The sequence below is a fragment of the Microcaecilia unicolor genome, chromosome 9, assembly GCF_901765095.1.
Source record: "Microcaecilia unicolor chromosome 9, aMicUni1.1, whole genome shotgun sequence".
NCBI classification, from domain to species: Eukaryota; Metazoa; Chordata; class Amphibia; order Gymnophiona; family Siphonopidae; genus Microcaecilia; species Microcaecilia unicolor.
In genome coordinates, this window is record NC_044039.1 from 169,021,853 (window position 1) to 169,038,151 (window position 16,299).

Here is a 16,299-nt window from a genome sequence, read left to right on the forward strand (position 1 = left end):
ACTGTGTACAGTATATGTGGGTGCATGTGTATAAGAGTAAGAATGCATTCATGTTTCTTTCTCCACTGAGGCCAGTGTCATATAAATAGCTATCCTTTGAACATTTAGGTTGAAGAAGTCCACCTTTTCAAATGTACTTGTGTGCTTCCTAAGTAGTTTTCAGACTCAGGTAACATATTAAAAATCTGGGTGAATTCCTTTAAAAACAGTCCTAATTCTGCCTCCATTCTCTCTATACCCTTTCAGAGGCACCAAAGAAAACTAAAGATTTTCCATTTTTCAAAAATCTTTCTAGATTTATACCTTGGACACACAGCCTGTAAATCTTCTCGTTGGGTCGTCCACCCTTGGCATCTTTGTTTTTTTTATCAAAGGTAATGAAGAGGAAAATGACTTGCCCAGCTTTCCTCTTTCTCACTGCACTCAAAGCATGTGACTTTACACAATCCTCATGCTTACTCACAACCTATTGCTGTTACCACACTCAAAACTAGGTCCTACAATTTTCACTATGCTACTTCTGGAGGTGAAGCATGCAGAGAAGCCATGAATGAAGATCACAGTGGAGAGTGGGGCATGAAAGAATGAAAAACCTAGAAAATAAGTAGATGGGGGGGGGTCCATGGTAATGGCCCACAAATATATGCTTGCCTAGGGCCCATTACATTGTTAATCCAGCCCTGATCATAGGAGAGTAGAACCCTGTGGGGTTAAACTAAAATCCATCCTTCGAAATCTGTTGTCAGTTAACATCTAATGGTTTCAATATGTTATCACACCTGGTTAAATTTTAGCATTCTTTCAAAACGGGAAAATGGGTGGGTACCCCACCATTTAACCCCCCCCCCCCCCCCCGCCAAATCCAAGACACACAGGGTTAACTATTCAGCTGGTGGTGGTGAGTGTTTTGCTGACCACAACTGGCGATATTCCCAGATATTCAATGCTGGGTCATGTCTGGCCTTCAGCACTGTATATCATGTTTTTGCAGAAACAGCTAATGCATAGCTGGTTAAGTTTATGTTCACCACTTATCTGACTATGGCCTATCGCATAAAGATAGGACTGACTTTCACGCGGTCCTATTTATGTGGTTAACCTGGTCGGTTAAGTGCTCAATATTGGCACTTAATCGGCCAAGTGTTGGTTCTGCCTCTGGATCACCCCCAAAGTAGCCGATTTTGAGTTCAGGACTAACTGGTCATTTTCAGTGGCATTAACCTGCTGAAAATTAGCAGGTAGCCTTGAACAAGCAATTTAACCAGTCAGTGGCCATTTCTGGCCAGTTAAATCGCTTTGAATATCGACCCCAAAATTACAAAATAGTGTGCATGTCTAGTAATAGTGCACATTAGTGCGCAAGAAATGAATTGATGCATGCTATTAAAATATGAACATCCTTACTGAAATTTTGTACTGCATGTACACAATAAAATGATGTGAACACCTAGGACAGTGATGGCGAACCTATGGCACGCGTGCCAGAGAGGGCACTCAGAGCCCTCTCCTTTGGCACGTGCGCTGTCAGTGGTCTGCTCCGCCCACTCTCCCTCCCTCCCTCTTCCAACGCTCGAAGCACCAGGCTGCCCTCCTTCCCTCCCTCTTCCAACCAACGAAAAGCCACCAGGCCACCTGCCCTCCCTCCCAGCACTTCTCAGCACCAGCGCTCGCCCTCCTCCTCTGAAATTGAAAAGGCGTCGGAAGCTGCAGCGAAATGCGTGTTCTTCGCTCGGCACGCCTTCGGTCTTCGCTTGTGTCTCTCAAGCTCTGGTCCCGCCCTCATAGGCGGGACCAGAGCTTGACAGACACAAGCGAAGACCGAAGGTGCACCGAGCGAAGACCACGCGTTTCGCTGCAGCTGCAGACGCCTTTTCAATTTCAGAGGAGGAGGGCGAGCGCTGGTGCTGAGAGGTGCTGGGAGAGAGGGCAGGTGGGCGGCCTGGTGGCTTTTCGTTGGTTGGAAGAGGGAGGAAGGAGGGCGGCCTGGCAGCCTGGTGGCTTTTCGTTACTTGGAAGAGGGAGGGAGGGCGGGCGGGCGGCCTGGTGCCTCGTTGGTTGGAAGAGGGAGGGAGGCAGGCAGGCCTGGTGCTGGGTGGGTGGGTGGGAAGGAGGGAGGCTTGGTGCCACTGGGTGCTGGGTGGGAGGGAGGCCTGATGCTGAGTGCTACTGGGTGGTGCTGGCAGGGAGGCCTGGTGCTGGAAGGGAGACAGGCAGGCCTGGTGCTGGGTGGGTGGGTGGGAGGGAGGGAGCATGGCTTGGTGCTACTGGGTGGTGGGAGGGAGGCCTGGTGCTGGGAGGGAGGCAGGCATGGTGCTGGGTGGGTGGGAGGGAGGGAGGGAGGCCTGGTGCTGGGTGCTACTGGGTGGTGCTGGGAGGGAGGGAGGCAGGCCTAGTGCTGGGAAGGAGACAGGCAGGCCTGGTGCTGGGTGGGTGGGTGGGAGGGAGGCTTGTTGCTACTGGGTGGTGGGAGGGAGGCCTGGTGCTGGAAGGGAGGGAGGCCTGATGCTGGGTGCTAGGAGGGAGGCAGGCAGGCCTGGTGCTGGGTGAGTGAGAGGGAGGGAGGCCTGGTGCTGGGAGCGAGACCTGATGCTGGGTGCTACTGGGTGGTGCTGGGAGGGAGGCAGGCCTGGTGCTGGGTGGGTGGGAGGGAGGGAGGCTTGGTGCTACTGGGTGGTGGGAGGGAGGCCTGGTGCTGGGTGCTACTGGGTGCTGGGTAGGAGGCAGGCCTGGTGCTGGGTGCTACTGGGTGCTGGGTAGGAGGCAGGCCTGGTGCTGGGTGCTACTGGGTGCTGAGTGGGAGGGGCGGGTGGGAGGGCAGGGGGGAGAGGAGGGTGGCTGGACATTTGTGGCTGGAGGGGAAAGGAGGGTTGATGGACATGGATGGAGGACAAGATATGAAGAAGAAAGGAAGAAAGTAAAGAAATGGAAAGGAAGCCCTGGAAATGGAGTTAAGAGAGCAGCAGAATCAGAGACAACAAAGGTAGAAAAAATCATTTTATTTTCATTTTAGTGTTTGGAATATGTCGAATTGGAGAATTTACATCTGCTGTCTTATTTTGCACTGGGTATACTGGAGCTGTAACAGCTTACAGAAATGATTTATAATGAAAAAAAGTCATGTTATTTTTTTCTCCTATACTAGTATAATATTTTCAATGATGTCTGTTTATATGCGCCATGGCTGGTGTAAGGGGGTGTGGCTATCATAGGGGTGGAGTCATATGTGGTGACCCCGCCCATAATGAGTACCGGCACTTCGCGATAAATAACTAGATTTTGGGTTGCTGTTTGGGCACTCGGTCTCTGAAAGGTTCGCCATCACTGACCTAGTACATCCTCCAACCCCCACTCTCCTGCAGGACACATAACTGCTTCTTACTTTGTTTTGGCATTGCTGGCATTTCCTCTGGTTCTCTTTCATCCCCTTCAGGAGCATCAGCATCACTGAGAGTTTCTGTATCTTGTTCACATTGTATGTTTCTAGACCGAGGCTGGTTCCACTCTGTGGCAGTTCTGCTGTAACTAGAAACAAAGTATTAATCAAATTTAGCATTTCCTGTAACCTCAGTTAAACCATAAACTCCAGCTGCAGGCACTATCTGTGCTATATAGTCAAACATTCAAAGCTCAAGGCAGTAGCATCTAATAAATAAGGAAAGGTAATTATCCAAACCACTGCCAAAAATATAAAGACCATTAGAAAATGGAATTTTAAAAAGTTCTGCAACATGATTTAGCAAGCTCCTGCGGGCAAATACAACAGATTGTAAAAAATGTGCAAATTTGTATCCATTCATTCATCCCCTCCCCCTCCTACCAACACAGAATTCTTACCAACATAAAAATAAGCACATACAGAATAGAATTTTATTATTCTTTTTGCCCTTCTCAATCTTTTTGGTAGGAATGGCTCTATTGTATAAATAAACCAGAGAAACTCCTTCCACTATCAATTACAGTAGCATGATTTAGTCACACAATGTCTGATAGCACTGGAAACTCTAGCTTTTAAAACTGTTTCCATTAGGACAAGTGCTGTGATGAGCAATCACCCAAGTTATAATCCTTAAATAAGCTGGGACCAAAGAGTGCCAAACACTAAATGCAAAAAGTCATGTAACAATTTGGCATCTCAAACATTAAACCACTTGTACTAATTTACAGACTTGGCCATTTCTCCTTTTGAAGTCTTCTTTGTTGTGGTTTTAATAAAAGGTCCAACCCCAACCTCTACTTTTTCCTTTTATCTGCTGTCATTTACTATGTTACTTCTACTTAGTGTCCTGTTATCCAGTGTGTGGTTTTGAAGTTAATTCTGGGGGAATTCTGTGCAAGCAGTTTGAAAATTCTGCATTCTATACTTGTATATTTTGTGTAGAAATTTCCCCATCATAAAGGCCTGGCTCCTCCTTTCCACAGATGTGATAGCCCACTCACTCTCACCCAGCTGTCTCAATCACCAACTTAGCCTGAACCCTTTCTCTGGGGCTTAATCTCCCTCTCCCCTCCTCCCAGCAGGTTCAACACCCCACACCCTAATTTTTCTGGCGCCTCTCCAGAGTGAATACATCTAGCTTTGTTTCCATTTCTCTGCCCTTCAAGATTTTTATCCCCACCTTCTATCTTTACCATTCCCTAGCTATCGCTATCCTTTTCTCAGCTCCCCAGACTAGCCTCCATACCTCTCTCTTCCAATCTCTCTCTCAGCACATCTTAACCCATAGGTCACGCTCTCCCTCACAATCAACACCCCCCCCCCAATAGCTCTCTTTCTCTCTGAGGCCTACCCTCCCTCAATAGTTTTCATAGCCATAAGCTTTCTCTCTCACCCAAGGTGCTCTCTCTCTCTCACCCAACTCCAGCACAACCATAGTTTTCTCTTTCTCACCCCTCCAGCACACACAATCCTGGGGTTCTCAACCCCCACAGCAGATCTCCTCTTCCCCCTCTCCCCCCAGCACACATCCATAACTCTCTTTCAATCTGCCTTCCTGGAACAACCTCCTCCCCAATAACTCATGATTCAGCCCCCCCCCCCCCCCACTATCCTGCATCATGCTTGACCGTTTCCTCTCCTGTGTTGTCATTCTCTGCTCCCCTAACTCCGACTGCTGGTTTGAACAGTTCAGGACGCTATTCAGCAATTACACTTAAAAAAAACAGCTGTTGGGCTTGAGCAGCAGAGGATACAGATGCACCTCGATATCCAGCTGCTCTCCTCCTCCTCTTGTGACACTCAGCAACAGAAGGGGAAGGCGATAAGGTGGGCCAGATAGGGGAGAAAGGTGAAAAAGGTGAAAAGCAGAGTGCCCCAGGAACTAGAAAAGATACAGAGAAGGATAACCAAAATAATAAAGGGCACAGAACAATACTCCTATGATGGTTAAAGGTTTAGAGCTTTTCAACTTGGAAAAGAGACGGCTGAGAGGGGATATGATAAGAGGTCAATAAAATAATGGACTGGAATTGGTAAACACAAATTGATTGTTTACTTTTGCAAAAAAGTATAAAGACTAGGAAACATGCAATGAGATTAATAAGCAGAACATTTAAAACAAATCAGAGATGTTTTTTTCACTCTACATAATTAAGCCCCAAATGTGGTAAAAGCAGTTAGTGTAGATGGGTTTAAATAAAGGTTTGAACAAGTTCCTGGAGAAAAAGGCCATACACCATTATTAAGGTAGGCTTCGAAAAATGTACTGCTCATCTCTGGGATACCTTAAACCAAAATGTAGCACGGCCTAGGTCCATTCACTGTTAAATAGACAAATGAATGATGGGAATAGACAATACTGGTCCACACACTGTGGACCAGTATTGTCTATTCCCATCATTCATTTATCTCTGGGATAAGCAGCATGGAATCTATCTCCCTTTTGGGATCCTGCCAGGTACTTGTGACCTGGATTGGCCACTACTGGAAACAAGATACTGGTCTTGATGATGCATTGCTGGACCTTTGGTCTGACCCAGTATAGCAAATCTTATATTCTTAGGATTCTGTGTCATGGCAGGGGGCATGCCAATTAGAGGGGTGTGTGGGCGTGGAAGCCATTGCCATTGTCTCCTGTTCCTTTTGCAGAATTCTACATAAATTCTGTATTGTGCAGTGGTGAAGAATTCCCCCTAGGAGAAGAAACTAAAATGAACAGAAGCAACGTTCCTGAGATAAAAGCAAGTATCAATTTCCATGCTAATTTTAAGCAGTTTGCACTATTTTGCCAGTTTCAAATTTGTTTAATCAAGGTAGATTAAGGGACCAATTCAGACAGACATCTTAGCTACAGTGATCGAGCAGGGACCGTCCCATACAGGTTTAGTGTACAGCGCTGTGTACATCTACTAGCACTACAGAAATAAGTAGTAGTAGTAGCAGTACAATGAATGTAAACCTTTCTAAAGCTGCTTCCATACTTCAAGATCTCTCTTCCTTTTGTCAAAGTCCACAAATTTGCTCCTTCCCACAAAAAAATGCCCCATTCAACACAAACCTACAAATGTGTACACTATCCAAACTACTTGCCCTGCAGATCAGATGCTACTTAACACAGTCAGGTGATAAGTGTCTTGGTGACAGAAGGAACATGTTTTCTACCTGGATGGAAACATTTGCTTAAACATGAGGTAATGCCAAAGGTTTTGAGTACACACCCTGACACAGAGCAGCATTATGGGCTTTCAATTGATCATAGTTGAATTTTCTTTCTAGGTATCAATTATAATATTTCTTTTATACCCAGCATTTATTCTGGTCCGGAAATCCTCTTCCTCCTCATATTCTTCTTGCTGTTGCTGAGATGCTGCCAACTCTGCTGCTTTCTCTAGTGCCAGGTCACTAAGCCGTTGGGCCAACAACAGCCTTTTAGAGCGAGAGGCATACTTGATGGCCAGACTCATCACATTCTGGGTCATCAGTTCAGCTAGTTCAATACAACGAAATTCACGCTCTAGTTTGCAAGAAAGCTAAGAGAAAAAGAGATCCTTTTTAATTAACCAATATCTTAGAAATGCAAATAATTTCCTTTAACCTAAATATTAAATAGAATATACAATAAAGGATTGTACTGCTAAGCTCAGGAACTTATTTGTGATACTAAGTCATATCATTTTTGTCTAAAAGGTTGTTTCTTGATGCAGATACCAGTACAAAACAGTCTTCACAGAGGATGGGGCACTCAGTCTGATTTTACCCAGATAATCTTCTTTGTGAGGTCAGAAGCTTAGGGACTTGTTTTCTTGTCTTTAGATCCTCTGTTGATCTCTTTTTCAATACATTTAGTTAGGATTTATTAAATCCCTTTATACCTCTATATCTATATATAATGCACACACACAAGGGTTAAATGAAAAGTAATAACTCCACCTCAATAACTTGTGTTTAAATGAAGACTTTGGAATAAATTTTAAAAAATGATTGAAACTTGCTCTTTTATTGCATTTATTAACTTTTCTACATAGTCACCACCATTTGTCACACATTTCTGCCAAAGATGTAAGATTTTGAAAGCCATCATGATAAAAAACTACATATCTTGTGTCTTCAACCAGTTGCTCACAGTCCTTTCCACCTCATTCAAGTAGAAAAGATGCCCCTGAAGGCACTTTCAAATCTGCAAAAAGATGAAAATCACATGGCGCTAAGTCTGGGCTATATGGCAGATGAGGTACAACTGAGACCCATTTTTGCCATTGCTTCTGTGGTGTTTTGTGCCGTGTGATGCCTAGCATTGTCATGTTGCAACAAAATTTTCTTCTTCTGCTTTCAAACACTTCTCAATCATTCTTTCAAAGTTTTCAGGGTTGCAATGTAACACTTTGAATGATGCTCCAATTGTCTCTTACAAGTTCATTTCTCATGTGAGGCTCATCCCATGCTGTCACGGATCATCCACTTCATTTTTAATCACACAAATAAGCCCCTCACAATCCACAATCTTTACATAGTTTGGCCCAGCTATGTGCTGTACACACAACACACCATAACCAATCTGAATGCAGCAATGAACTTCAACTGGAGGGATTCCTTCAACAGAAACTCTTATCATAGAACATCGCTTAAAATCACACTAAAAGCTCAGTGCATGCTTCTAATTCACAGCAATAGCAAAACAGGTATTTCACACATACAACTGTCGCCAACTGAGGTGAAGGAAGAGATTTCAAAGAACAAGTAAACACATGTAGCACATCAGTGCTGCCATCTATTGATGAAGTATGGAGGTGGAGGCACAGCTTTTCATTTAACCTTCATCCATGTGCGTGTATCTATATCTATATACATACACATACAAAGATATGGTGAATTGCTGGCAGTGGAAATGCTACAGGCAGGCTTTCACTGACTGTCCCCCAGCGCCTTCCTCTGCTGTGTTCCACTTCCTCTGGGCAGGATATGGCAGAGAGGGAAGGCACTGGGCACTGCTTTCAACCTCCATAAATTTGGAGGACTGTGGAGGGATAGGAGGGATGCCAGACCTATGGTACACCTGTGGTGGGGAGGGGGGGGGGACAGGAGAGATGCCAGACCCATGGTAGACCTGTGTCTGTGGGGGGGGGGGGGGGAACGGAAGAGATGCCAGACTCATGGTTGACCTGTGGTGGGAGGGGGGGGGGAGGAGGGACAGGAAAGATCCCAGACCCATGGTAGACCTGGGGTGGGGGGAATGGAAGAGATGCCAAACCTGCATGCTAACTCATTTAGCCGAATCTTTGTAACTCTGCCACACACTACCATTCTTTCCTGAACTCTGCAATCATGGGCCCTATCTGGCCATCAGATGTTACCATTGTGATGCCCGATATTCCCTTACCATAGGTGCATAATCTACAAGCCCAGGGGTCAGATCTGACCCAGAGAGCTCATCTTTCTGGCCCTCTATAGCTTTCCTGTCCATAGCTGAATCTGGCCTGTGGAGGAAGTTTTATTTTTATTTTCATATTCAGTAGCCATAAAAGTGTCACGAATTTCCAGATTTCACCAACCAAAGATGATGATGGTAGTATGACATCATCAAAAACTCCAAGAAGGATATCCCCACCCTGCTCAGCAAACTTCAAGAAGGGTGGGGAGACTTCCCCAGTTGGCCTTTTTGTCAATTTGAAATGTTCTATAAACTCATTCTCTTGAAACGCTTGGAGTTTTGTGTCATAGTGGTTGGGAACTCAGGGGTTCTCAAGGCCAGTTTCCAAGTTCATAGCATTTACCGTATATATGAAAATGCTGGAGTACTCATACTTCCCCCTTTGCTCCTTACCACATGCTGGCACAGCCACTATACAAGAACAGTGCAAGTGCTAGCACCCATGAGCAACAAAGCAGGGAGAGGATAAACCGGATAAAGAGAATGCAAGCAAAAGAGAAAAAGGACCATAGAAAAATGCATGAGGAGAAGTGCAACTAAGGAAAATACAAAAAAAAAAAAAAAAAAAACATATCAAAAGAAGATCAAGAAAGGAGACATGTTAGACAAGAAAAAAAAAAAGCAGAATTGCAAGAAAACCAAATAGCTAAAAAGTTACAACTGATTCTTCTGCCATTTTTACACATCTTACCTAACCCTACATATTTTGCTGCCCCTTGAGAATTTTTCTGAAATGAACCACAGTTCTGCCAGGACCTTTGGAAACCTGAAAATTAACTTCAAGGAGAAATTAGGTCTTACCTGATAATTTTCTTTCCATTACCTTTCCCATATTTCAGAGCCTGTGGGATAGTTGTATCCATCAACCAACAGGTGGAGATAGAGAACTAAACACTGAGCTGAGACATATCTCTCTTGGCACCCAGTTCAGCTCCTCAGTATATATGTAGACAAGCAGTAAGTAGAAACTCAAAACGCTACAACCTTAAAATACTTGCTAACCTAACACTAACCAGACAAGCAAACATGAGTGGACCTCTCATCTTTGGACAACCTGTAGACAAGTGATATACAAAAAGCACCATGCAAGGTGACAGTTGATATTTGAACCATTACTTTGCACTGACTAAACATCTCAGAAACCTCAAGTGGGCCTCTGGAATAGTGGGAAGGACAAATGGAAAGAAAATGATCAGGTAAGACCTAATTTCTCTTTCCATTATGTAGATTCCGACTATTCCAGAACCTGTGGGATGTTCAAAAGCAATCCCGAGACTGGATGGGATCCTGGCGCTGCTGCCTTGAGGAAAGAAGCCCCAAACTGGCTTCTGAGTACACCATGTCAACCCTGCAGTGCTTGGTAAAGGTATGCAGCATCGACCATGTTGTAAATATGCACCGGAAACAGTAAGGTCTTTGCCCAGGATGTCGCTGTACGCCTCATAGAATGAGCCCACAAGGCTTGAGGAACTTGCTTCCCAGCAAGCAAATAAGCAGATACGATAGTCTCCTTCAGCCATCTAGTAATTGTAGGCTTGGAAGTCATGAGGTCAAGCCTCTGTTTACCAGAAAGCACAGTCTGTCCGATTTGCAAAATCGTGCGCAGGAAAAACCCTGCCTCCGAAAAGCAAAGAGAGGGATCTCAAAAAGGGAGCTCCTGAAACTCCTATATGCCAAAGCAACAGCCACCAAGAACACTGTCTGTAGTGCAAGATCTTTCACGGAGGCCTTCTGAAGTGACTCAAAAGAAGACTTCTGAAGAGCCCGAAGGATTAAAGGTTCCATTTTGGACACAGCATATGAAAGGGAGGCCACAAATGGCCAACTCTCTGCAAGAATCAAACAATATCCGGGTAACCCATGAGATATCTTCTGTAGACAGCCCCTGAAACAGGCTAAAGACATAACCTGAACTTGTAGAGAACCCAACACCAGTCCTTTCTGAAGACCTGCGCTGGCAGCTTTGTATACAGCTCCGAAGGCATGCCTTAATATATTTTTTAAATTGTTTATTTATATTTTAAATCAAATTAAACAAATTGTTACATTTGAACAGGCAATGCAGACAAAAACAATATTTTATGAGAGACATTATATCCTCCCATAGAAGGCAAAGTTATCAAAAGGAAACATTTTACTCTTCTTTAGACCACAACAAGAGGGGGGGAGGTCTACCAAATTAAGAAGACTAGAGTTTATAAGAAATTAAACAAAGGAAATATGCATAGCATGCAAACCTATCTTGTGTTTCATTTAATTTTCTTCAAAGGGTCAACAGTTAGTCAACTTCTTCATATTTATAAATACTTTTAACTGTTCTGGTTGATGGAAAATGTATTTTAAACCCAGATACTTTACAACACATTTACAGGGGTAATTGAGATAAAAGGAGGCCCCTATAGATATAACTTCTGTTCTCAATACTAAAAAACAACTTCCTCTTCTTGAGTTTGCTTAGTTATATCAGGGTATATCCAGATTCTTTTACCCCTAAACAATGTCTGCATTTTTTAAAAATATAATCGTAGCACTGCATCTAAGTCTTGCTGAAAAATAAAAGACGCAATTAGAGTTGATCTTTCAGAGTTTACACTTAAAGTTGTCTCTAGTATCTCAGTAATGTTCAAAGATTCTTCTTGATTTTCCTTTGAAATAGCTTGTAGGTATGCCTTAATATTAATGGGGGATATACTTCCTTTTTCCCAATAGGTAGAGGGACTAGGCAGGGATGTCCCTTGTCGCCCCTCCTCTTTGCACTGTACATAGAGCCATTGGTAGTAATGATACGTCAGCATCCACATTTTCGGGGTATTAGGGCTGGGGGGATGGAACATCGTATTGCTTTGTTTGCGGATGATGTGCTACTTTATGTGGCGGATCCTGAGCAGACACTGCCTGCGGTGTTGGAGATTCTTAGGGAATTTGAACGATATGCTGGCAAGGGTTAACATGGATAAAAGTGAGCTATTGGGGATTTCTTTGACCCAGGGGGAGAAAAGTAGATTGAGAGCATTGTTTGCATTCAAGTGGGCCAAGCACCACATTCGGTATTTGGGGATTCAGATTCCTAGGGACTTGGAAAGGGTATATAGTCTTAATTATGGGAAGATAATTGACCAAATTCAGGGGGAGTTGTCCCGATGGAAGGGATTGTAGCTTTAGTGGTGGGGGCATATGGCAGTGGTGAAGATGAACGTGCTGCCTAGATTGTTATTTCTATTTCAGGCGCTGCCAGTGGCAGTTCCGAGATGGACACAAACAATTGCAGGGGTTTTTGTCACAGTTTATATGGGAGGGTAGGCATCCCCGTTTGGCTGGACAAGTATTGTGGGGCGCTTCTGAGGGGGGGGGGGGGGGGGGTAGAGCAGTGCCCAATATTGAGTGGTATTATTTTGCTGCCCAACTGCGGATGATCATGGACTGGGAGAGGGGGATAACCAAGCCCACTAGTCAGTTGGAGCAGTCATATAGCCCGCATAGGCCAATGAGTTCTTAATTGTGGACTACTGGGGGAGTGGGAGTGATCTTGGCTGGGATACAAAATCCATATGTGAGGCATTTGGTGGAATTGTGGGGAGAAGTGCGGAGGGCATGGGGACAGACTGATAGGGTATCGACACTGGCGCCTTTGAGATGGGAGCCAAAATTTGGGGCAGGGAGAGAAAATGCCATATTTGCACAGTGGGAACAAGTGGGTATCTTGAATTTCTGTGTTGTGCTGCAGGGGGGGAGGGTGAAGAGTTTTGATACGCTGTGCTCCATGTATGGTCTGCCGGGGGGGGGGGGGGGGGGGAGACATCTTTTCCTATATACAGATTCAACATTTTGTGGGGACATTGGGTTGGAGGGGGGGGGAGGGAGAACCCTCAGGAAATGGAAAGTCTGGAAAATCTGTGGCTTTTGTTGAGGAGGGTGCCCAGACCAATACCAGTGATATATACATTTTTTAGGGGATGTGATCCCAGACCATTTGGTTTTCAGGGGGCCTGGGAGGAAGATTTAAATTGCCGTTTTTCTGATCAGGAGTGGGAAGTTATTTGTAGGGAGGTTCAGAAAGCTTCGGTATATGTTTTGGTGCAGGAAAATGCATATAAAGTCTTATCCAGATGGTATTACACACTTGAGAGATTGAAGCTGATGTACCCTGGTACATCAGACATATGCTGGAGGTGTAAATCCCAGCTGGGTTCTTTTCTACATATATGGTAGACCTGCCCAAGAGTGGTTCCCTTCTGGCAGGCCGTTATGAAAGCGTTAGTAATATTGATTGAATCATCATTGATGTGTAGTCCTGTGGTATGCCTCTTGGGTTTGTATAACAAGCGGGATTCTTAGAAGGAGAGCAAATGGCTGCGATGGGGGTTGGCAGCAGCCAAGTGCCTTATAGCACAGCATTGGAAGAAGGTAGACCTCCCCCCGACATTGGGTGACTGGAAATGCAAATTGGGTCAGTTAATACAAATGGAGCTGGAAATGCAAATTGGGTCAGTTAATACAAATGGAGCGCCTTATGGCTTATCTCATGGAAGGGGTTCAGCGACATAAGGATGGGTGGGCTCGATTCCAACAGCGATTACTACGCATTTAGGATGATGGAGAATTAGAGGATGTTGATGGGCTTGGAGGGGGAGGGGGGGAGAGAGCATGCCTCAAAGAACCAAGGGGCATTCTCAAGTTATGAAGGGGCCGGAAGAGGTTGGAGGGCTGGGGGGGTGCATATTATTGGTGCACAGTCTATTTGGGGTGTGGAAGTTGTTTAAGGGACTAATTATATAACAAATAATGTAGAGTTCAACTAGCTGATAAGCTTGAGTGTGCTGTATTAGTCTAGAAATTGTTAGCCCCTCTGTGGGCACAAATGAGCAGGATGTGCTCTTTCTGAAAGTTGACTGTTACAAAATTATTAGAATAAAAACTTAAAGTGGAAAAAAAAATAGCCTCACCTACCCTCTCTCCTGGAGGTTTAAACAAGATCTCTTAAGAGCTGGAGGGTAGCGGGGCCAGAAACTGAAGCACCCTGTTTCAGTAAATAGGCCTGGAGTAAGAGCAATATAAACTCTGAAGAAAACAAAGATCTTGATGCAGCAGAATGCTCTGTCAGCCCCCGAGGCTGTAAAATGATGGCTGTGCTCTGCATGCAATCAGTCAGAGGCTGCTCCTCACTGCCAGTCAGCACCTCCCCTACAAAATGGCATCTGTTCCCGTGCCATGCTGCATCATACTGAGCACTTGCAATGCCAGAGGGCCAGAAAAACCCAGAATATTTGGATGCTGCACCAAATCCAAGCATGTAGTGCTGCTGACTGTTTCCTGTGTCCCACAGGATTCCCGGCTTGCGTGCAATGCAATGCCCCAACGCTGGCCGGCAACTGCAGCTGTGGGATCAACACTTAACTGCTTCCGTGGGACTCGACAGTCACCCTGACTGTCACAATCGCAACACAAAATGTCCCAAATGGTGAGTCAGGATCCCTCCCCTGCACCAAGTAGAACTTGCAGCCTCCCAAGCGGTTCTGAGTCAAACTTTACTCGGAATTACCACTGCCAGCTGCTCTCCCCAAGCACACAGTCTCCACAACGCTTACCACAGGTGAAAAAGGCTCAGGACTGATACTTTGTCCTATGCTCTCCAGCAAACCTCTTTCCTTCTCTCTTTTTTTAAAAAGTTTTTTAAGGTTGTTGTGCTGGAAAAGTAGAGCTCCACAGGAAACAGGGGTGTCATTGCTGATAATACGTCGAAATCCTCTGTTCAGTGTGCAGCGGCAGCTAAGAAAGCAAATAAAATGTTAGGAATATTAGGAAAGGAATGGAAAACAAAAATGAGGATGTTATAATGCCTTTGTATCACTCCATGGTACGACCGCATCTCAAACATTGTGTGCAATTCTGGTCACCGCATCTCAAAAAAAGATATAATGGAATTAGAAGAGGTACAGAGAAGAGTGGCGAAATGATAAAGGGGATGGGATGACTTCCCTATGAGGAAAGGCTAAAGCAGGTAGGGCTCTTCAGCTTGGAGAAAAGATGGCTGAGGGGAGATATGATAGAGGTCTATAAAATAATGAGTTGAGTGGAATGGGTAGACATGAATTGCTTGTTTACTCTCCAAAAATACTAGGACTAGAGGGCACGCAATGAAGCTATAAAGTAGTAAACTTAAAACAAATCAGAGAAAATATTTCTTCACTCAATGTGTAATTAAACTCTGGAATTCGTTGCCAGAGAATGTAATAAAAGCAGTTAGTTTAGCAGGGTTTTAAAAAGGTTTGGATACCTTCCTTAAAGAAAAGCCCCTAAGCCATTATTAAAATGGACTTTGGGAAAATCCACTGCTTAGTTCTAGGATAAGCAGCATAACATGTATTGTATTGTTTTGGGATCTTGCCAGGAACTTGTAACCTGGATTGACTAGTGTTGGAAACAGGATGCTGGGGACCAGCTGACCAACTGGACCAGGAACAAATCACTCAGAAGCAGAGGTTGAAAGGTGTGCCAAAATATTGAGCAGCTGGACTGGATGCCATATATGTCTCAAGTCTTCAGTTCTCTATCTCCACCTGCTGGCTGATGGACAAAACTATCCTCTGGAATAGTAGGAAATTATATAATAGAAGATACATTTCACCCTTTGCTGATAGCAATGAATTTGTACTCCAAAACACCTACAGAATTTTTTTTTTTTAAATGGGATGTATTATACTTACAGCAAACATTTTCATTAGAAGCTCCTGCTGTTCCTTTGTTTTCTGACTTTTATAATTTTCATCATATTCGTATTCATTTTTGGATAAATACTCTAAGTGACTGCTAAAAACAACTGAACGCCAAAATTGCTCCTTAAGAATAATAAAAAGAAAGATTAGAATTCAAACACTATGATATGTAAAGTTCACAGATTCCATTAGTGATTAGCTTTCCCATAAAACATACCCATTGATATTACACTCTGCAGTCAGTGTTGCTTTAAAATGCTGACCACAGCGTTTAAAATTACACATTATACTAGCACTGAATATTCAGGTAAAAGGCAGCAGCCAGAACTTATCTGGGACTGCCAATATTCTGCTATCCCAACTTGTCCAGATAGTTAACCAGTTACTGGCAGTGAATATTGGTGGTACCCAGCTAAATTCTGGCAGCCAGCTTGGCTCTGTCCCTGGACCACCATACCATTATCTGGACAGTAGCGGGGCAACCACAGTAAGGATGTTTAGCAGCCCTATCTGGACAGTGGTGAGGCAGCTACAGTGAAGATGTTTAGCAGTATTATTTTATTTTATCTGGATAGCGTTGGGGCAGCTAGTATATTCAGCAGTATTATCTGGATAACATTAATACTAATTCAGTGCTTATATCCTGCATGCGGTTAAACTATCAGAATCCAGGCATACCTGGGGAAAGGAACAACACATAGAATGAATCAATAATATTCAAT

At 44.2% G+C, this 16,299-nt stretch overlaps 1 protein-coding gene across 4 annotated transcripts in view; it reads right to left on the reverse strand.

Moving 5' to 3' along the window:
* WDHD1 (WD repeat and HMG-box DNA binding protein 1) overlaps positions 1 to 16,299 on the reverse strand; it is a 157,898-nt gene that overhangs the window by 37,870 nt on the left and 103,729 nt on the right. For all 4 annotated transcript variants that reach the window (XM_030214282.1, XM_030214279.1, XM_030214280.1 and 1 more), the window contains 3 exons: positions 15,569 to 15,700; positions 6,740 to 6,966; positions 3,380 to 3,522 (listed from right to left, as the gene is read on the reverse strand). In XM_030214282.1, the coding sequence (XP_030070142.1) occupies positions 3,380 to 3,522; positions 6,740 to 6,966; positions 15,569 to 15,700 (502 nt within the window). The remainder of the gene's footprint in view (positions 1 to 3,379; positions 3,523 to 6,739; positions 6,967 to 15,568; positions 15,701 to 16,299) is intronic.